This window comes from Pelophylax lessonae (genome assembly GCF_965119305.1).
Source record: "Pelophylax lessonae genome assembly, chromosome: 5".
NCBI classification, from domain to species: Eukaryota; Metazoa; Chordata; class Amphibia; order Anura; family Ranidae; genus Pelophylax; species Pelophylax lessonae.
The window spans coordinates 164448723-164472395 of NC_138772.1; the positions used below are offsets into that span (position 1 = coordinate 164448723).

At 44.0% G+C, this 23673-nt stretch overlaps 1 protein-coding gene across 2 annotated transcripts in view; it reads right to left on the reverse strand.

The window, feature by feature from the left end:
- Positions 1 to 23673, reverse strand: part of OSBPL10 (oxysterol binding protein like 10) — a 745381-nt gene that overhangs the window by 351621 nt on the left and 370087 nt on the right. For both annotated transcript variants that reach the window (XM_082258274.1, XM_082258273.1), the window contains 2 exons: positions 23047 to 23254; positions 8558 to 8709 (listed from right to left, as the gene is read on the reverse strand). In XM_082258274.1, the coding sequence (XP_082114400.1) occupies positions 8558 to 8709; positions 23047 to 23254 (360 nt within the window). The remainder of the gene's footprint in view (positions 1 to 8557; positions 8710 to 23046; positions 23255 to 23673) is intronic.

Consider the following 23673-nt stretch of genomic DNA (forward strand, 5'->3'; position numbering starts at 1 on the left):
ACCACAGCCTCTAGGAGAATCTGCACTGCACGTGCAGCGATCAGGAAATGAAAAGATCCAGGAGTTAACACCAGGGGATGAGGAGGGGCTACCACTGCCCAAATCGCCACCAAGAGGGCTCCACTGTCATGGCCGCCACTATTTTCAATGCAAACCATCGCAAAATGGCTAGATACACATGGCCGTTGTGCGATGAGCACACAGACTACAAGAAAATGGCGGCCCCACATGGCACCACAAGGCTTCCAGGGGCCCAGGAGGGATCCCGAGGCTTCAGAAAATGGCACAGGCAGGAAGTAGGGGGCCTGGCATGAGCCCCACCAGGTACAGTTCCCGCCCCCACAGTCGATCGCCCAGTCGCTGGTGGCGCACCCCCACAACCTCAGCATCAGTGAAGGAGGGGGGGCAGATGGGGGGGCATGGCCCACAGGGACAACCAAACCGATGAGGGGGGGTGCCTAACGGAAAGGAAGGGAGCCCGGGGGGTCCAACCATTCCATACAGGGGCCCACCTTCACCTTAAAATACTCCAGGGGGAGAGGGGGGACAGTTATTTACAATACCAGGAACCTGACGGGCACCGCTCCAGACAAAACCTCCTCTCCATCAAAATGGGGGGCTGTCGGCCAGGAGGAATGCTGCGACTCGGGCCGAGACCCGGTCGTATGCGACCTCGCCAGGCGTTTTACTCGCAGGCCAGCCCCCATCCGGTGGGACAAATTCGCAGCCGACCTAGCACGTAGCTGAGTTCTTTGCACGCTCGCTGGCCAGACTGGGGTGACCACTGGATCTATATTATCCAGCCCGTCACCCAGTCTGGCAGTTGATTGTATATCTTACAGGAAAAAAATAAAGAAGAGAAAAAAATCTATCTAAAAAGAAAAAATTGCCAGGACCAAAGATCCTAGCAAGGAACTAGGTCATTACTCCTGACTAGGCAAGCAAAAAAAATGAGTAACAATAGCAGAGAGAGGGGGTATACCCCCTGGGACTGCCCATAGGCATAGCCTAGTGTCCTACTCCTGTAGGGGGCAGTATAACCCAATGGTTAAAAAGATCAGGAGCTGTGTCCATCAATGAACGAAAGAAGGAAAAAAAGTTTTATAGAGAAGACACCCCTGTCCTTGGCTTGAGTATCTTCTCTTGAGAGTTGAGCTGCTCTGTATTCCAAAGGGTCTCCCCAGAAGAAGCGTGATGTCACCCTTCAGTATGCACCATGGGAGAAAGCGAAACAACTGTCTAGGACAGCATTTTCCTGAATATTCCTTTTATTGTAAGCATTAGGACCTTAATCAGAGCTATGACGCTTTTTTACCTTTGAGGTAGAAATGTGTTTGCATATGGTTTTTAATGCTGTTACAATAAAGAAAGGATTCAAATGATTATTCTGTGCTGGATATTGGCTTCGCCTACACAGTATTTTGCCTACAAAGGTGGTTTCTTTTTGTACACTACTCTGAGTGGAAGGCCGATATAAAAAGGTGGGGAAATAAACAATAGCAGCCTACAGTGCCTGAATCTAACTCTTTATACTAACCCTAAAATATATTATTATGATAAACAACATATTCTGATGTTGATAGAAACTATAACAGGGATAATAAAACTATCATGCTGTAAATGATATGTGCCAGAACATGTCCCAATGTCAATGCACAAAAAAACCAGGGTTGGGGGTCCCTGACGGTTAGCTCTACATTATTTTGGAACATGAAATAATTCATCACTGGGATACAGTAATCACTGTCCAAGATATTTAGACAGTGATTGTAATCTTGTTGGAAAATACCATTTTCGGTTTTGTTAATGAAGGACATGAGAACAGGTCAACAACCCGGGAATATAGGTGAAAATCTATCAGCGCAATAATACAACAAAGATAATAGTTGTGAACTGTGATAAAGCTGCAAACACTAAATGTGATCCCACTACACACATAAGTAAACAAATCCGATATATGTGTTGTGCTAAATCATAAATATACACTTGTGATACAATGAAGCTAAACAACATAGACGATGTGAAAAACGTCCATGTGATCCAAATTAGTAAAAATATTGATGAATAAGACCCTTCGGGTAAATCATAAACCAAGTCCACGTGTAAGGAAATAAATGAATAAACCAAGTCCACGTGTGGAAAAATGTGCTGTGATCAATGAGTTCCAAAACCCCTCCGTGACTATAGAAATCCACCACCAGAAATGCAAGTCTCTCACTTCAATATCTGACCCAGGAATCACCCAGGGTCAGACACAGCAGTCCCATGCAGGGGTAATATATGGCCAGCAAAGCGATGTTTACAGGAGAGTCCAGGATCATATAACTCATACGCCCATAAAGCAGGTGTAATGGGGGACAAAAAACAGACAAAATCTAGTGCTCTCTGTTTTCAACTGATCAAGCAAACATTTAATCCAAATTAAGGGTACTCACAATACATTGAATGTAATCAGGCATAGCAGATAACAGTGTATCCATACTAGAGGAGAGGGTATGATGTCTGCAGCACGGCTCCGCCCACCTGTACGCATTACGTCAGCGCTCAGGGCTCTGACTTCTTCAGCAAGGGGTGGAGTCCGGCATACAGTGGCCGGGTTATAATAGCGTGCGTAACCAATCAGAATGCTCCAAATAAAAAAGGTACCTGCCCCTTCAGGAAGAGGATCCCGGAAGGAATTGCCATAACAGCCAAGCAGAGTAATCCTTATTAAAGCTGTATCCGGCTAGGGGAACCAAAATACCAGATATATGGTGCTGGGGACAGGTTTACAGAGCCTGCTGCCTGACATCACATCCTCTCAAAGCACAATGTAAATACAGCATCAAAAATAAAAGAAAGGGCAATATATTTAGTATATAATAAAATCGATAATTCTTATAAATAGATAAAACAGCATTAAAAACATATTAAATAAAGCCCTAAATACTTTAAAAGCTAATTGAATAAAAATTTATTAAAATAAGGAGCAATTAAAAACAAATCAAAATATGTAATACATCATATCCTCCCAACCAATCAAAATATCATCTGTCGCTTATAAAGCAGTTCAGGTCAAAGTCCATGTTTAACCCTCTAGGAACGAGGACCTTGGACTCAAAGATCCAGAAAGATTCCCTTTTACCCAATTGGCGGATGAAGTTGCCACCTCTCCAGTGTTTATTAACCAACTCGATCCCCCAAAATTGTAAAGATGCAGGCTGTCTGTCATGAACCTCCCTAAAATGCCTAGAAACATTGAGTGAGATGTCCCCTTTTTTATGTTTTTTATGTGCTCAGCCACTCTCACATAAAGACATCTGGATGTACGTCCTACATACTGGAGCCCACAGCCGCACTCCAGCATGTATACCACACCAGTAGTAGAACAAGTAATCAGATCCTTGATGGCATACTGCCTACCTGTACTATTGGCAATGAAGGTTTTCTTTTTCTTATTAATGCATCTGGATTGACGACAGGCCCTGCATCTCCCACACGCGTGAAATCCTGATGTGAAATTGAATAAAGTGGATTTCTTTTGCGCTGGAGGATCTATTACTCCAGGTGCCAAACGAGCTTTCAGGATCGGTGCTCTCCTGTAGATAAATCTGGGCACTTCCAGAAGGTGGGGTTCAGGGACCCTATCACCGTTGGACCTGTTTATATTGGACATTATAATCGAACACCATTCTAAACTCTACATTAGTAGACCTTGAATGGGTTGTCTCCTCTAGGAGTCTAGTTCTCTCCATAGAGCCCACTTCACGATGGTCAGACAGGACCTTATTCATATCATACCCTTCGGCCCTGAATCAGTCAATCAGGACACAAGCTTGTGAGAAATAGACTGACTAGAACAATTTCTCTGTATCCTGACAAGCTGTCCCTTCGGGAATGTTCAATAACCAGTTCCTATGGTGACAGCTATCCATGGGTAGGTGCGAGTTCCTGTCAGTAGGCTTAAAGAAGTTCTTAGTACATAGTTGGCCTTGGTGTTTGAAAATCTCCAGGTCAAGGAACTGTACGGTCTCAGTACTCACTGTCCAGGCGAGTTCAATCCCTCTATCGTTAGCATTCATTCTCTCTCTCTGAAGCAATCGAAGGATAGCCTGCCCCCCCCCCCCCCTCCAAACAATCAATAAATCATTAACGAACCTCCTATAACATAGGAGTTCCATTGGACGATCTCTTAATACAATATCATTCTCCCACTGGGCCATAAAGAGATTCGCTACACTAGTGAATCTAGCCCCCGTAGAAACACCCCTAGTCTGGAGTGGAGATAAAACTCCACAGAATACCAAAAATAATTATGGCTGAGACAAAACTTGAGACACTCCACGATATACTTAGAGTGCTCTTCTTGTAATTCTGAGTCACACAGTGCCCACCTGACAGCCTTCAAGGCTGCCTGGTGCCTTATAATTGTATATAGCCGTCTATAACATCTGCAGTGGCCAAAATAAAAGTTTCAGTGTCATCAAGGGACTGTAGACATTGTATGACATGTTTGGTATCCTTAAGAAAGGCTTTAGTGCCCGAAACTAAGGGTTGTAAGAAGAAATCAATATATTGACCTAACCTGGAACACAGGGAGTCGATACCATTGATAATGGGTGTCCCCGGGGGGTGGGCCGCATTCTAATGAATCTTAGGGAGAAAATATATAATTGGGGTTCTACATGCTAACGGCTTGAGATACTGAGCCTCCTTGGTGTTTAGGATCTCCTTATTAACTCCTTTTTTAACCAACCTATCCAACTGTGTTTTAAAGTCATTAAGGGGGTTGCTATTGAGTGGCCAATAGGTGTCTCGTTTAGAGAGTTGTCTCTGCATCTCCTCCTGATAATATGCCTTACTCATCACTACCAGCCCTCCACCCTTATCTGCTGGGCGAATCACAAGTTGCTTGGGCTTCTCCAAACTGGAGATGCCTTTCTTAATCCACTGGGGATCTTGGATTCTTTTGACCTGCAGTTTCTCCAGATCAGATACCACCAAATTCTGAAAAACATCCACACATTTGTTATCCTTATTGAGAGGATTTAAAACTGACTTGTTTTTCAAGGTGGAGTGGTGGCCTCTCTCCACCACTGGTGGTCTGGTATCTGGTTTGGCTAGAAAATATTTCTTCTGGTTGAGGGTCCTGACAAATTTTTGTATGTTTACATATGTATCAAATTTATTAAGGTTCTTGATAGGTGCATATTTCAACCCCTTATCAAGAACCTTAATCTCATCCTTGGTCAACGTGGTGCCGCTGATATTAAAAATGCCAGTACCTACTGGCACTTTCTTTTCTTGTATGCGTCTCCCTGCTTTGTCCTCTCTTCCTGTTCTTTTTCCCCCAGATTGATTTCCAATGGGTTTCCCGTACCCCCGTGGGGCACTGGGGCTGCCTAAAAAAAACCTGAAGTTCCCTCATCTGGGTCCTGATATAAGGGTGTATAGGGATTACTGACGGGTACATTGTAGGAAGTAGATGGATGAGGAGAGTTGTAAATGGACTCTGGTCCTCTATTATAAGCAACTTGGGGTCCATTTGATAACGGTGGACCCCATCGAGGTTGAGGACCCCAATTAGCTTGGGATAGGCCATTAGGGCCCTGGTGGTAATTCCAGTAGCCCCTACCCCTCCCTCTGGAGGGACCTCCTCTCCCAGGTCTTCTACCCCTCCAATTCCCCCATGAACCTTCCGAAGGGAGAGCTTGTCAGGATACAGAGAAATTGTTCTAGTCAGTCTGATTATTTCTCACTGATCGATCAAGTTGGGTACAGAGAAATTGTTCTAGTCAGTCTATTTCTCACAAGCTTGTGTCCTGATTGACCGATTCAGGGCCAAAGGTTATGATATGAAGAAGGTCCTGTCTGACCATCGTAAGTGGGCTCTATGGAGAGAACTAGACTCCTAGAGGTGACAACCCATTCAAGGTCTACTAATGTAGAGTTTAGAATGGTGTTGGATTATAATGTCCAATATACACAGGTTGAACGGATCATTAAGAAACATTGGGGCACCCTGAAACATGATAGGGTCCTTGGACCCCACCTTCCGGAAGTGCCCGGATTTATCTACAGGAGAGCACCGATCCTGAAAGATCCTTTGGCACCTGGAGCAATAGATCCTCCAGCGCAAAAGAAATCCACTTTATTCAATTTCACATCAGGATTTCACGCGTGTGGGAGATGCAGGGCCTGTCGTCAATCCAGATGCATTAATAAGAAAAAGAAAACCTTCATTGCCAATAGTACAGGTAGGCAGTATGCCATCAAGGATCTGATTACTTGTTCTACTACTGGTGTGGTATACATGCTGGAGTGCGGATGCGGGCTCCAGTATGTAGGACGCACATCCAGATGTCTTTATGTGAGAGTGGCTGAGCACATAAAAAACATAAAAAAGGGGACATCTCACACAATGTTTCTAGGCAGTTTAGGGAGGTTCATGACAGACAGCGTACATCTTTACAATTTTTTGGGGGATCGAGTTGGTTAATAAACACTGGAGAGGTGGCAACTTCATCCGCCAATTGGGTAAAAGGGAATCTTTCTGGATCTTTGAGACCAAGGTCCTCGTTCCTAGAGGGTTAAACGTGGACTTTGACCTGAACTGCTTTATAAGCGACAGATGTTATTTTGATTGGTTGGGAGGATATGATGTATGTTTACATATTTTGATTTGTTTTTAATTGCTCCTTATTTTAACTTATTTTTTATTCAATTAGCTTTTAAAGTTTTTAGGGCTTTATTTAATATGTTTTTAATGCTGTTTTATCTATTTATAAGAATTATCAATTTTTTTTTATATACTAAATATATTGCCCTTTCTTTCATTCTTAATGCTGTATTTACATTGTGCTTTGAGAGGATGTGATGTCAGGCAGCAGGCTCTGTAAACCTGTCCCCAGCACCATATATCTGGTATTTTGGTTCCTCTAGCCGGATACGGCTTTAATAAGGATTACACTGCTTGGCTGTTATGGCAATTCCTTCCGGGATCCTCTTCCTGAAGGGGCAAGGGGGAGGTATCTTTTTTATTTGGAGCATTCTGATTGGTCACGCACGCTATTATAACCCGGCCACTGTATGCCGGACTCCACCCCTTGCTGAAAAAGTCAGAGCCCTGAGCGCCGACGTTACGTGTACAGAGGGGCGGAGCCGTGCTGCGGATGTTATACCCTCTCCTCTCGTATGGATACACTGTTGCCTGCTATGCCTGATTACATTCAATGTATTGTGAGTACCCTTAATTTGGATTAAACGTTTTCTTGATCAGTTGAAAACAGAGAGCACTAGATTTTGTCTGTTTTTTGTCCCCCATTACACCTGCTTTATGGGCGTATGAGTTATATGATCCTGGACTCTCCTGTAAACATCGCTTTACTGGCCATATATTACCCCTGCAGGGGACTGCTGTGTCTGACCCTGCGTGATTCCTGGGTCAGATATTGAGGTGAGAGGCTTGCATTTCTGGTGGTGGATTTCTATAGTCACGGAGGCGTTTTGGAATTCATTGATCACAGCACATTTTTCCACACGTGGACTTGGTTTATTCATTTATTTCCTTACACGTGGACTTGGTTTATGATTTACCTGAAGGGGCTTATTCATCAATATTTTTACTAATTTTGATCACATGGACGTTTTTCACATCTTCTATGTTGTTTAGCTTCATTGTATCACATGTGTATATTTATGATTTAGCGCAACACATATATCGGATTTGTCAACAACTAGTTAAGACCATGTTTAATACTTACTATCCCAGAAACAATCATCCCAAAGGTAAGCAATGTATGGTACCCTGAAATCATCTTTAAGTCAGCTATTTCTGCTGGCCTTCTGACAAGTCCCTCAGACAAATAGAACTCGGACGCATTACTGAACACAAATGTGTAATTTAATTGTCCAGGTCAACTGCATTAAGATATACGATCAAAGTCTTACTTCAAAAAAAGATCTCTTAATTGTTTTCCAGTGACAAAATTCTGGTTTAACAAACATTTGAATTAGAATTAGAATTATTTTTGTCACACTTCTCCTTAATTCCTGTAGCTTGACTACTGGATATCCCATAAATCGTTCATATATTCCTCTCAGCAATTCAAACAGGCCTCAGGTCGATAATCTGCTTTTTAATATTTAGTAACGTTAAGAGTCTGAGGTGACAATTTTAACAAAAAATATTCTTAGGTCTATGTGTTGTCATTTCCATATTTTTAATTGTATAAGCCACTAATAAACTTAAAATGTACAAAATGAAATATAGTGCCTAAATGTTTTTGCAGAATGAAAGATGTGGAAGGTCAGTTACTACAAATTAGAACAACCTATAAAGTTTCATTGTTTACTATTAAACTTATGTACTACTTGCAGTACTGTTTTCAGAAGTAAAAATCAATGGAACATGTCCAAATCAATTTAGCACAGCATTAAATATTATGTTCTGTTCACCTCTTTAGCAAATTGAGAGAGTTTTTTTTATTTTGAGGTCTATGAACAATTTATTTGAAAAATTGAGTTTGCTGTGAATGTATGGCACACGGATCGATCCATGTTTACTAATCAGGCTTACCTCATCTTCCTGATCTATTTGGTAGTCCTTAGGCATGCTTGAGAGTATTGGCCAAGTGAGGTTTGAGGCGGTAGTTGGTAAGGAGCTGAAAGTTCCATTTCTAAGATTTTCTGTAGAATGAGACTTTGGTCCATGCCAGCCCAGAATGCTTTCTAAGAACATAAATGTTTGTCAGTTTTTCATGTATATTTAATGCATATTCTTACCGCAATATAAGCCAACAGTATGTTATCATTACATGTTATAAGAATTACTTTATAACTCAGGGCTCACTCACATCAGTAAGTATTTATGAATGCTCTTCATCTTTTTACTATTATTTATTATGAAACATTTTTTTTGGTTTTACACAAATATTTAATACATGGTGCTTCTGTGAAACAGCATTTTGAGTTTTTTTATAAGAGAGAACACTGCAAAAACTTGTTCCAGACTCTTTGTTGCTTCGTCAAACTGAAACTCCATGTGACCTTAACCAGAATTCAGAAAAGGATATGGGATGAGCCACACCTATGAATGATTCATTGCTTGTGCAAATTGCTGCTTGAGTATTTGAGGTCTGTAAACAGGCTTTTTTCCAACAGAGAAGCAAAGGAAAAATAGGCAAAATTATCTCAGAGCTACACCTGCTGGCTGGAAATTAACATGCATAATAAATAAACAGTATTTAATATTTACCTAACAAAAATAAAAATATATATATTTTAATATTTGTATTTTTTTTAGTACTTATCATTATCAAAAAAAAAAAAACAAACTCAGAAAAACACTATGCATTCTCCATTAAGCGTGCACCCAAACATAGTCTAAAATACTTTTTCTTTTTACAGTGCACATCAATACAATCAAATGTGTTGGTAGGAATAGGGTCAGTAAAAGTAGTGCATTTTCTTACTGGGCTCCCAAAAGCATCTGAAAAGACACAGGGTAACCTTGTTTTAAAATTCACAAGTCAGTACTGACATTTTTTTAGAATATGAAACACAGAGCCAGCTTACATCCACATAGCAGCCAGTGATCCTCTCAAAACATAAAACCCCAGAAATGCATCTCCAAGGCCTAAGGTGGACAACTTTTCCAGCCAGATAAGTCCTACTTAGCTTAGAGCTGGTAATAGCATAATATTTAAAGAAATTAATGTCTTAAAAGGATATCTAGAACAGAACACTGTAGTCTTTCAGTTTATAATAATCATCGTAATGCCACTCTGTCGTTTAGCAGTAAAAATCTAAAAAGTGTTATCAGCACAATGAAATCCAGAGATTTGGAACCAACCCATCATAAATGTGTTAAGGGTGTTCCAGTTTTGCCATGCTCTAGAAACCTAAGGGATACTTGGCATGCAATAAAATGTCTTAAGCTGGCCATAGAAGTTTCAAATCTCGGCCAGTTCAGCAGGAACCAGCCCAGATTCAAACCATGTATGGGCAAGCTGAATGTACTCAAGTTGACTGATCGATCAAGTTGGGTACAACTAGCCTGCCAGAGTTTAGATGTGGTTATTGCTAGCAGCTGTTATCACCGTTCGCAAATATCACTGTTCTTCCCCCACCAGGAGAACACAATGGCTTCGCAGGAGGGATTCCACTTTCAACACTGTCTGTGTTGATGGGGGAATGAGTGATTTTATTTTCTGCAACCGAAATCGCTCCGACTACGACCAGCTAACTTACACTGGGTTAACTAATACTGTAAAAGCCATTTAGGCGTCATTTATACTAAAAGCTGGTTTACCTGACATGCACCCCCTCTCAAATTCACAGTTTCAAGATCTACACACAAATGATAAAATCATTAATAAAGACTATATCAGAAGTTGGAGGAGGATACTGAAGAATCCAAGATAATGAAGAATCCAAGGTCAAAAACTACAAGGCTATCATATACAGGGGGTAGAGGCTATAGGAGGTATATTATTTGTAGCCTTAATATTATGCAATATGCATTTGCTATTTTATGTGGGTTACCAGATTTTGACACGTGGTACGTTTGAAATATTAGTGCTTTTAAAAAAACAGTATATGAGGGAGTGGCATCTGCATGCTCATAAACATTTAGACAGACCTTTTGATTGGTCAGGTCATCTCTAGCAACAATCCCTCCAGCACCTTTACCATCAAACATCAGCCGCAAATTTGTTAAGTATATTCATTTTCAATTCTATTTTGTTTTCAGCTGTAATGTTGCATTTGTATTATCTTTTTCTGTAAATATTTTCTTTGCGCTTTTTCATTTATTTTGTCTTAATAAACAGCATTGTAAAATTGTTAAAATTTTCTCTAATGCACTAAACAAGAACTTGAAGAATCCCCGTTTCTTTAAAGAGCGCTACTATATTTTAAATCTCTGAAATATTGCTGTATGTTGTGACTGTGTATTAAAGACATTTCTATAGAAAAAAAAGCCATAATTGTTTTACAGATATTGTGAACAGTTTGTGTTTACGATAAAACACATAGTGGCAGCTGTTTGGGGTATAACAGATTCGATACGTAGTTAAAGTGGTAGTAAAAGTGATTTTTTTTTTTAACTTGTACTGTACCTACAGATAAGCCTATAATAAAGACTTACCTGTAAGTACAGTGAATATCTCCTAAACTTGAGGTGGTTAGAAGATATTCACACTGGATAAAGCTGGTGACGTCACTGGTACATGTGCTCTGCAGAGCTCCGTGCTGCAGCATAGGGCTCCCGCGCATGCATAAGAGTGATGTCTTTGCGGCCCCTGCCACTCATACAGCTGGAGCCCGCAAACCCAGAAGAAGACCAGGGGGAAAAGGCAAGCCATGTCAGCAGTGACAGCGGTGGCAGCACAGTGGGATCTGACCTGGCATTTGTCAAATATTGGTGAAAATGGCTGGGATCTGGCATTGCTGTTGTCACAGTGCTTATCACAGGGCAGCTACTCTAACCATTCAAAGGCTAAGTACATAAAAAAAAAGAAAACAACTGAATGGAAAACGGCATATCTGATATATCGGTAATTCGCTGTATAAATATGTTATTTTTATGTTTTTGTTTTCAGAAGCTGCATATTCTAGTGTGTTCAGTTTAATATTAAAAAAAAGCTTAGCATTAAACTTTAGCCAAAACAATATTTGAGTTCAGATATTTTAGGGAATATCATCGTGTTTACGCCATTTGATTAATGCTGTCTGTTTCAGTCACTTCCTGTCCAGGTGGCCACACAGGAAGAGCGGGGAAACCTCTCCAACAAGCAAAAAACCTAAGGGAGGTTCTAACTCTTCGCCTTCCCTGTTCTATTAAAGCAAAAAGTTTAGGGTTCATTTTATCATAGTTAAAAAAAAAAAAAAAAAAATTCAAATTTTTTATGTAAACAACCACCACACTAACCACTTTTTTAAAAAATTGGAATTTTGTACTTACAGTACATTTCATTGACAGGTACATATTCAGAACCTTAGGGTTATATAACCCCCTACAGGAGTAGGACAATAGGCAGAAAAAATACTTGGCTACGTGTATGGGCAGTCCTAGCTGATATACATACCCCTCTCTGCTATAGGCCTTCAGTTTAGTAACAACCAGTGTCAGAAGTCCATAGAGGGGTGGGTGATGTGTCCCTCAATTAGTCCCCGTTCACACTAGCCTCACAGGTCGCCGTAGGTCGCCTTCCATAGGGAAGCTGCGGACCCGTTCTAATAGGAGCGGTCCGGAGCTTCTTTGGGGCGAGCAGGAGGCGACCGCCATAGACTTCAATGTTATTAAGTCCGTGCCGGCCGCTCCGAGGTCGTGGCGTGCTGCTCGCACCGCGACCTCGGAGGTCGCCCCTGGAAGTAGCGTCGCTCGTATGTGAACGGGGCCTTACAGTATCTCACAAGAGTGAGTACACCCCTCACATTTTTGTAAATATTTAATTATATCTTTTCATGTGACAACACTGAAGAAATGGCACTTTGCTACAATGTAAAGTAGTGAGTGTACAGCTTGTATAACAGTGTAAATTAGCTGTCCCCTCAAAATAACTCACACAGCCATTAATGTTTAAACCGCTGGCAACAAAAGTCAGTACACCCCTAAGTAAAAATGTCCAAATGGGGCCCAATTAGCCATTTTCCCTCCCCAGTGTCATGTGACTCGTTTGTGTTACAAGATCTCAGGTATGAATGGGGAGCAGTTGTGTTAAATTTGGTGTTATCACTCTCACTCTCTCATACTGGTCACTGGAAGTGCAACATGGCACCTCATGGCAAAGAACTCTCTAAGGATCTGAAAAAAGAATTGTTGCTCTATATGAAGATGACCTAGGCTATAAGAAGTTTGCCAAGACCCTGAAACTGAGCTGCAGCACGGTGGACAAGACCATGAAGCGGTTTAACAGGACAGGTTCCACTAAGAACAGGCTTCGCCATGGTCGACCAAAAAAGTTAAGTGCATGTGCTCAGCGTCATATTCAGAGGTTGTCTTTGGGAAATAGACGTATGAGTGCTGCTAGCATTGCTGCAGAGGTTGAAGAGGTGGGGGTTCAGCCTAACAGTGCTTAGACCATATGCCATACACTGCATTAAATTGGTCTGCATGGCTGTCCTCCCAGAAGGAAGACTCTTCTAAAGATGATGCAGAAGAAATCCCGCAGTTTGCTGAAGACAAGCAGTGGTCACTTTACAAACCTTACAAACCTGCATTACTGGCGGCTGATGACAGAAGGCACAAGAAGCACTAAGCGCCTGAGTAGAGTGCATAGTTACAGGCAAAGGCAGAACCTGACCCTTGACAGAATAGGCCTGAGTCACCGTCTGTCTGATCCATCTGGAAATGGTCCCCATAAGAAGCGAACTGCCCTTTTTTTGGCCCGTCCGTGATCACTAACAGTAAGTCTGAATTCCAAAAAGACTGTGGCTGCTAGATACACCCGAACCCCCCGAACCACATTCAGGGCATGCAACACAAATTCCTTGGGATGAGCGGGCCTGGAATGCAAAGAAGGCAATGTAATATCTTCACTCAAGTCAGAGACCACCTTAGGTAGGAATGATGGGCATGCATGAAGAACCACCTTGTCTTTGTGGACCACCAAGTACGACAAGATAACACTGCCTTTTCCAACACCCTGCAAGCAGAGGTGATAGCCACCAAAAATGCCACCTTCTGAGACAGCGTAAGCAGGGGAATCTCACGAATATTTTCAAGGGGAGACTTCTGCAGAACTAAGAGCACCAAGTTCAAATCCCACGGCAGTAGAAGAGACGATACCGGCAAAGTCAGGTGGCGAACCCCTTGAATGGAAGTACACACCAATGAATGCGTGGCCAAGGATTGTTAAAAAAAGACCGCTAAGGCAGACACCTGGTCCTTGATGGTACTCAAGGCCAATTTTTGCTCAACACCTCGTTGAAGGAAGGTAAAAATCCGAAAAAGAACGAGGGTGAACACTGATCGACTCACGCCAAGAAATGTACACTTTCAACGTATGGTGGTAAATCTTTCTAGAGATAGACTTTATAGCCTTGAGCAGTGTTGGGATCACTGACCCAGGCAAACTTCTATCCTTCAGCACCTGGCTTTTAACAGCCAGGCCATCAAAGCCAGCGATTTTAAAGCAGCATGGAAAATAGGCCCTTAGGACAGCAGGTCCTCCCTGAGAGGCAGTCTCCAAGGGACGTCGGCGACCAATCGCAACAGGTTGGTGTACCAAGACTTGCGAGACTAGTGCGGGGCCACCAGAAAGATCGTAATCCCTTCGGCCTCGATCCTGTGCAGGAACCACAGAGGAAGCTTGAAAGGAGGGAAGGCATAGATAAGACAATACGGGCCCCACAGAGCAACCAGAGCATCTGTGGCATCCGCCAGAGGATCCTGTGACCTTGCTATAAACCTTGGTGCCTGTTTAGCCGAGACACCAACAAATCCACCTCAAGGTTGCCAACCGCAGATATATCAGATTAAACACATCCGGATGAAGGGACCACTCCCCTTGGTCCAATTGCCTGCCGAGAGAGATTGTGCGCCTGCCTATTTTCCACTCCTGGAATGTGTACTGCAAAGAGGGCCGGAAAGAAGCATTCTGCCTACCGAAGAATGCTGACTACTTCCAGAGCAGCCAACACACCTTGTATTCCGCCCTGGTGTTTGACATAAGCCTCCCAGAGCCAATCTGTCCAGTGATCCAGGCACAGCCTGATCGCCTGAAGTTCCAAGACATTGATCGGTTGTCCATCCAGCGTCCAACAAACCTGAGCGGAGCTCACTCCCAGGACACCTCCCCACCCAGACAGACTGGCATCTGTAGTGACCACTGTCCAATACAAGGGAGAAAAAAGATTTACCCTGCCGAAGAGTTGAAGTGCAAAGCCACCAGACCAGGGAACTCCTGGAATTTGGACACTTTCACCAGGATTTCCCTTTAGAGGGACCTCATATGGAACTGAGCAAACGGAACCGCCTCAAAGGTAGACACCATCAGGCCCAGCACCTGCATGCAAGTCTGGAGGGAGGACCACCTGCTGCACAGCAATAGATTAATCACAGCATGCAACTTCTGGAGTTTGTCCAGAGGAACGAACACTCTGGCTAGAGCTGAATGCAGAGTCGGACCCAGATAATCCAATTTTCTGGATGGAATCAGGGCAGACTTCTGGTAGTTTAGAAGCAAACCAAACTCTTTCAAGGTCTGCATAGTGATCTCTACGTTTTCCATCAAAGTAGAATAGGACTCTGCCCGCAAGAGGAAGTCATCACGGTAACCCAGTACTGCAATCCCCCTCAGACGTAGCAATGTCAGAACCAGGGCCAACACTTTTTTGTGAAGACCCGAGTAGCGGAGAAGAGACCACAGGGTAACGCCACAAACTGATAGTGCTCCTCTCCCACAGCAAAATGGAGGAAACGCTGACACATATTGGAATGTGCAAGTAAGCATCATTGATGTCGATAGAGGCTAGAAAATCCCCCTGCTGTAGGGATGCCACTGTGCAAATGGACTTCATTCTGAATTTCTGTACCCGCACAAATCAGTTTAGGGCCATGAGGTCCAGAATCAGAGGAACCTTGCCCTTCTTCTTTGGGACCGTAAACAGGTTTGAACAAAAGCCTTGAAACTGTTCTGATACAAGTACCCGGGACAGTCACTCCCTCAAGTAACAGGTCCTGCACAGCCCCAAAGAAAGCTTACAGGTGGTCCGGGGACAGATGCACATTGAAAGGAAAGAAGCTTTCCAGAGGGCAAGAATGAAACTCTTGTACAGAATTACTTTGTGGACCAACTTGTTGTTTACTAAGGAGGTCCACAGCCCGGAAACCAGCGAAGACATGGGTGAGGACGCACCTTCATGCTGAAGGAGCCTTGTCTGCAGGTCTAGAGAATCCCGCTCTTGACTTGCCAGACCAGCGAAGCTTGGAACCTCCTGAGGGGGGCTTGAAAGGTTTTCAAATCTTGTCAGTGAACCCTGGGGGACTAAAAAATGTTTTGAGTGCTATAAAATTGTGATTTTTGACCTACTGTAAAATCCATTTCTCTGATGTTCATTGACGGACACAGCTCTTCATCTTCTGACCGTAGGGTTATACTGCCCCCTACTCAGGAGTAGGACACTAGGCAGAGAAAAAAGCTTGAGCAGGCCTATAGGGGAAGTCCCTGGGGGTATATCCCCACTTCCTGCTATAGGTATTCAGTTTTGTAACAAGCAGTGTCAGAAAAAAGAACCCAACTCCAAAGAGGGGCGGGTGTGGTGTTCGTCAATGAACATCAGAGAAATGGATTTCACAGTAAGTCAAAAATCCCTAAAAATCAGTGCAGGTGGACAAATCTGTGCAGTAAGGTGTGAAGTAAACAAAGTGTATCTTCTCAATACTAGATCTGATATAAGAAGATTAAACAACGATAAAAGTAAAAAATTAAATATTTCTAAAAATCGGTGCAGGTGGATAAATCTGTGCAGTAGGATATGAAGTAAAAAGGTGTATCCTCTCAATATTAGGTCTAATATGAGAACACTAAATAAAAATAATGCTTATAATTCCTAATTATTCTAATGTGGGTGGACGGTACAGATGGATAAATATGGTGCTAATATCACAAATATAATTTAAATAAATACATAGATCGATCGTGCTACGACCAGTGATGAATACAAATGATGCTAATGTGAAATCAATCAATCCAATAATACAAATATCCCAATAAATAAATAAATATAGCTAGTGATGAATTCAAATAATACTACCGTGGAATCAATCAATTCGATGATACAAATGTCCCAATAATGAAATAAATAAATAAATCAAGGAAAACGCTCATGGTGCACTATCTTCAAAACTGATTTATTAAAGAAAAAGTATTGCACTTACATTGATAAGTTGTCGGTGACATAAGGTGGCATGGTCTCCCGGTGACTTCACCGGGAGGCCACGCCCCTAATGGCTATATAATAAGCTGCGGAGACCGGCATAATCACCAGGGACAGTGTTGGAGGAGGACCGGAGGAAGAAGAAGACCAGAGGAGGCAAAAGAGCAGAAGAGCGGAGGGGAGAAGACCAGAAGAGCGGAGGGCCTGGTTTGGAACCTGGGGGGGAACCCCACGCTGTTTTTTTCCCCATTTTGGCGTGGAGTTCCCCCCCAAGATTCTCACATCGCAAGTCGCACAGCAAGTCGGATCATCCTGATCCGACTTGCGGTGCGCCTTCCATTCATATCAATAGGCTCCCATAGGGAACCATTGATTTTGAATGGAGGCAGAAAAAACGCTGCTAAAAGCGACGTGGCCAAACGTGCAATAACGCAAATGGAAAAAGCTACTAAAAGCACGTTTTTACAGCTGCTTTTCCTGGCGTTAGAAGTGGCTCTGCAGCTCGTTTTTTCTGATGCCCAGTGTGCATGAGGGGTAACTTGGAGTTTAACTGTAAACAACTGGAGCTCCCCTAAAAAAAAAAAAACCCTTAAAGAGGACAAATCCTCGAAACAGCAGCCTGCAAAACTTTGCGGCCAAAAGAAGCATCCGCAGATGCCAACGCATGCACTTTATAAAACTTTGTAAATGTGTGTGCTCAAACAACCAGGTGGCTGCCTTGCAAACATGTGCCACTGACGCCTGATGACGCAAGTCCCAGGAGGCACTAAGCGCCCAAGTAGAGTGCGCCCTGATGGAGAAAAGAGGAACCTGACCCTTAGCAGAAGCAGCCACAGCCCTTTGTGGGGTCCATCCGTGAGGACAAATAGTGAGTCTGACTTCCTAAACGACTCCGTAGCTGCCAGGTATACCCTTATTGCCCGAACCACATCCAGGGAATGCAAAGCAACTTCCTTAGGATGCTTAGGCTTGGACACAGGGAGGGCAACACAATGTCTTCATTCAGATAAAAATCAGAAACGACCTTTGGAAGGAATGACATACACGGTCGAAGAACCACCTTATCCCTGTGAACCACTAGATAAGGTGAACGACAAGATAGCACTGCCAGTTCAGACACCCTGCGCGCAGAAGTACAGTAATAGCCACCAAAAAGACCACCTTCTGGGACAACGTAAGCAGGGGAATCTCCTGAATATTTTCAAAGGGGGGCTTCTGGAGAACTGACAACACCACATTGAGGTCCCATGGCGGCAATGGAGACCGCACCGGGGGAACCAAGTGTCTCACTCCCCGGAGAAAGGTACGTACCATGGAGTGTGTGGTCAACGGACGTTGAAAGAAAACCACCAAGGTCTCCGAAAAGGAGCGAGGATGAACTCTTAGGGATTCACACCACGCAATGTACATCTTCCAGGTACAATAGTAAATCTTCCTAGAAGTAGATTTTCTAGCTTTTAAAAGCTTAGGAATCACCGATTCAGACAACTCTCTATCCTTCAGCACCTGGCGTTCAAAAGCTAAGCTGTCAAAGATAGCGACTGTAAAGCAGGATGGAAGATCGGACCTTGCAACAGCAGATCTTCCCTGAGAGGAAGTCTCCAAGGAGCATCAGCGACCAGCCATAGCAGATTGGCGTACCAACACCAGCAAGGGCCTTTTGGAGCCACTAGGATGACCGGAATCCCATTTGCCTCGATCCTGTGCAGGAGTCTTGGCAGAAGTTTGAGAGGAGGAAAGGTGTAAATCAGACGATACTGACTCCAGGGAGCCACTAGGGCGTCTGTGGCGTCGGCTAGAGGATACCGAGACTGTGCCACAAACCTCTGTACTTTCCTGTTGAGGCCAGAGGCCAACAGATCCACCTCGGGAGTCCCCCACCAGAGACACAACTGATGGGACACCTTCGGATGAAGTGACCATTCTCCTTGGTCTAACGTCTGTTGACTGAGATAGTCCGACTGCCAATTTTCCACTCCTGGAATGTGCACAACAGAGAAGGCTGGAAGGAATCGTTCTGCCCACCTCAGAATGCTGGCTACCTCTCAAGCCACCAGGACACTTTGCTGGCTACCTCTCAAGCAGCCAGGACACTTCTCCTGCCCTCTTGGTGAATGACATAGGCCACAGCCATGGCATGGTCCAATTGAATCCATACCGAACACCCCTGGAGACGACTTGTCCAATGATCCAGACAAAGCCTGATTGCTCAGAGCTCCAGTATATTGATCGGTAAGCCTGGACTCTTTCAGAGTCCAGACCCCCTGAGCACAGTCTGTGCTGAGGATGCCTCCCCAGCCAGATAGGCTGGCATCCATGGTGACAACTGCCCAGTACAGGGGAAGAAATGATTTTCCCTGACAAAGTGCCAGAGAACGAAGCCACCAGACCAGGGACACCCCCTTGTACTCTGGCTCAACAGGATCCAATTGTCTTCAGACTGAGGATCCTTGTTCCATTTCACCAGAATCTCCTTTTGCAGAGATCTCATGTGGAACTGTGCAAACGGAACCACCCTGAAGGTAGACACTATAAGGCCCAGCATCCGCATGCAAGCCCACAGAGATGACTTTCTGCTGGGCAGCAGAAGCTGAATTGCCTCCCGTAACTTTTGAAGTTTTTCCAGAGGGAGAAACACTGGCCAAGGACGAGTTCAGAGTCAGACCCAGATAGTCCAGGCTCATGGACGGAACCAGAGCAGACTTCTGAAGACTCCAAATCCAACCGAACTCCCTCAGCATTTGCAGAGCAATCTCCAAGTTATCCAACAGAGGAGTCGAAGACTCTGCTCACAAAAGCAGATCGTCCAGGTACCCCAGTATCCCGATCCTCTGCTGGCACAGTAATGCTAGAACCGGAGCTAAAACGTTTGTGAAGATCCGAGAAGCAGAAGCGAGACCAAAGGGTAACACCAGGAATTGATAATGCTTGTCGCCCACTTCAAAGCAGAGGAAGCGCTGATGGGTGACACATATGAGGATGTGAAGGTAGGCATCCTTAATGTCCCTGAAGGCGATAAACCCCCCCTGATGCAAGGACGCCACCACCGTGCAAATGGATTCCATTACGAACTTCTGTACCCGCACAAAGCAGTTTAGCGCCTTGAGGTAGAGAATTGGGCGCATCTTGCCCTCCTTCCTGGGAACCGTAAACAGGTTTGAGTAAAAACCTTGAAAACATTCCGACGTTGGAACCGGAAAAATCACCCTTTGAAGTAGCAATCTTGCACTGCCCCATAGAGATCCTTTAGGCGATCTGGGGATAAGTGCAGGTTGGAAGAGAAAAACCTTTCCGGAGGGTATGATCGAAACTCGATCTTAACACCGGAGCAAATTACTTTGTGGACCTACTTGTCCTGGATTAGGGAGGTCCATGGCTCCGGAAAACAGCAAAGATGTCCTCCCACCCCAGATATGGGTGAGGGCGCATTTTAGTCACATTTTCCATATGTAAGGTTTCCCTCACAGATACAATCAGTGCATCACTAGCGCCTTTTTATATGCGGCTAGAGGAACAGAGGAATCATCCTTACTATCTGAGCATGCAGAGTGCATGGACGCAGACTTCGAAGGGTACCTCGCATCCGCAGCGGCCAAATCAGACTCTTGATCTGATAAAACAGAGGAAACAGGTGAAGGCGGGGGACGCTTTTTGCTACCCCATTTTTCCAGGACCAAATCCACTTTGGACACCAAAGACTCCAGGACCATTGTCACTGCAGTCAGATGTGGGGCCCTGGAGAGCCGACAGCCTCTGAGAGGGTATCAGGTAGTGAATCATGCTTCAGGGACTCCTTGAATGGAGAGGGGAATCCACAGAAAAAAGGTGTAAAACACTGCAAGGGACACCCCACCGCACTGTCGGCACAACAAGGCCCAGCACAGAGCACTACCGCTGCAATAGCAGAAAGAGGGAGAGAAAACCCCACAAGGCACTCACCACCACTGATCTGGCACTCACAGCCCATACAATCTGCACACCATGCAGCGATCAGGAAGAAGAATCTCCCTGTATCAGCACTAGAGGCCCAGGAGCGCTCCCACCACTGAATCACCGCCCATCTGACTCCAAAAACATGGCTGCCGTTATTTGCAATGGGAAACCATAGGAAAATGGCTGCTGAGGCTACACAAACATGGCCGCCGATCTGTGGCACACAAGGTTACAAGAAAATGGCGGCACCACGCGGCTCCCGGAGCCAGAAAAAAACGATCCCAATAGGGAGGGGGGCCCTGGCAGGTGCCCCAACAAGGCACTCCCCCCCCACCCCTATTGCCAGACATCACCCCATCCAACCAAAAAAGGTATCTCCGGGGGGAAGGGTGTGTGTGCAGATGGGGGGCACAGGTCGCAATAGACCACCGAGATGGGGTGGCGCAAATTTTTGGCCAATTTGTTTTCTGCTACCTATGTTTGGTAAAAAAAAATCACAATAAGCATATTTTGATTGGTTTGCGCAAAAGTTATTGCGTTTACTAACTAAGGGAAAGATTTCTGTCATTTTTGGTGTTTTTCTTTTTAACGAGTAATGGCGGCAATCTGCAATTTTTTTTGCGGGACTGCGACATTGCGCACGGACAGATCGGACCCTTAACTGACATTTTTGACACTTTTGGGGGTACCAGTGACATTACTGCAGTAATCAGTGCTATATATATGCACAATTACTGCAAAATGACACTGGCAGGGAAGGGGTTAATTTTATTGGAGAGGGAGGGGTTAATGTATGCCTGGTGCTTACTAACGTGTGGGGGGGGGGAGGTGACTGAGTGAGCCAGGGACAGATCGGATGTTCAGCTATGCTGAATTATTGAATTAATCCCTTGCAAATATAGTCCTATATAACTGGTGATAGGCATAGTTGCCTACCACAATTTCAAATAATAATACAGAACATATGATGCAACCTATGTTAACAATATGTCAACATTTTACTCCTTCGGAAGGAAGTTACACTCATCCCTGCTGCATTCAAAACGGCAACAAAACCCCACTGAAAAAAGAATAGAGATAAATTTATGGGGTAGATTTTGGTCTTTAACTAGTCATTAACTAGCTGACGCCTGCGCTATAGCCGAATGACGGCTACAGCGCAGACCTAAATTGCCGGGAGGGCATATATTGACGTCCTCTCGGCTCAGCTTGCTCTGTGATCAGGGAGTCCATGAGACTTGCCTGATCACAGATCGGAGTAAGGGGGCAATCCCACCCCCTTACCACGTGATCAGCTGTCAGCCAATGACAGCTGATCATGTAAGGTAAACAGCAGCGTGAGGAGAAAAAAAAATAAAAAGATCGCTGGCTGCTGTCAGAGGGACATCGGTCCCGAAGAGCAGAGGTATTATTTGTGCCCCCAGTGCCCACCAGTGTCACCCACCCCTTTTTAAGTTGGGCACATGCTTTTAAAGCGGTAGTAGACTCTGATTTGCAACGTTTACCTAGAGAAAAGCTTATAATAAAGGTTGCCTGTAGGTAGAATTAATATCTCCTAAATGTGCACCGTTTAAGAGGTATTCACGCTTTGCAGCCGGTGACGTCACTGGCGCAGGCGCATTGCGCTCTGAAGGGTGTGCTGTGCCGTGATTGTGGCTCCCGTGCACATGCATGAGAATGACATCATTGCAGCTTGGCCATTCAATTGACTGGAGCCCGCAAACCCAAAGGGAAAATGGAAGCCCTGTCAGAGGTGACAGCACACAGCTGGAGGGCTGCGTTCTAAGGTAAGTTTTACATATTGTGCTAGTATCTGTGCATACTGGCACATTATGCCATTACCTGACAGGGAGCCCCAAACTTTTGCGGGGATTTACTACTGCTTTAAAGATTAGTGCTTAGTTTATGCAAGGCTCGTGAGCATAGTGAGGGGCCAGTGGAAAGAGACAATTATGGGATCCTCCTAAAACCTCTCTCCCTTCCCATTCCTGACTTCTCTGGAAACGAGGCAGAGAATCCTGCAAGACTTTTATTCCTTACTATAGTCTGCTTAAAAAATAAAGACAGAAAGATATGACATGAGTGAAAGTATCAGATTGTAAATGTAGTTTTTATAGGTTTGAGTAGAAGTTAATATTTAACAGTTGGGGTCTGATGTGTGAAATATTAATCTCTTCTATTCCAGCAATTAATACATTTCCTTAAACTTTGTAAATAACATAACAGAACTCGAATTTTCTATAATCCCACCTGTCATCACATTTTTGCTGTTCTGCCCAGCTTGATATACGCTCTGCTGTAGTAAATGTAGACACTCGCCAAGGCAGCCAAGGGTGGCAGCTGAGGTAGCTTTCAGGAGGAGTAAGTCCTGATCCAAGGCAGATAGCGGGCCAGTGCCTGAAAGGGATTCAATGGCATGTACGAGATTTTTCTGCTGTCCTTCCACCTCAGCCATGACCTGATAGATGAAAAATAAAAACAATTAATCATGGTTATTTAATATAGAATATAGAGAATAGATTTTTAAACCCAAACAGTAACAAAGAAATCACATTATACTCTTGAAGGTGAATCTGCCACATGCTGCCTTGAATCTCATCGCTCTTCAATGTGGCTTTGCCATACTGAAAAAATGTGTAGTATTGGTTGCAGCTCAGAAGCAGTATTCTGATTGCTGATTAGTGGGGAAGCTGATCAGCAAGGAGAGCTGGTACACATTTTCTATGTAAAAAGGGAAACTCTTCAAAGCCTTTGAACCCTACATGCTCCATCAAAGAAAGTAGAAACACCCAACAAGTGGTTGATTAGCTGTCCATCACTGCATCCTTCTTTGTAGACAATTCACCTTTGTATTTTTCCAAGTTCCTACGGAGTAGA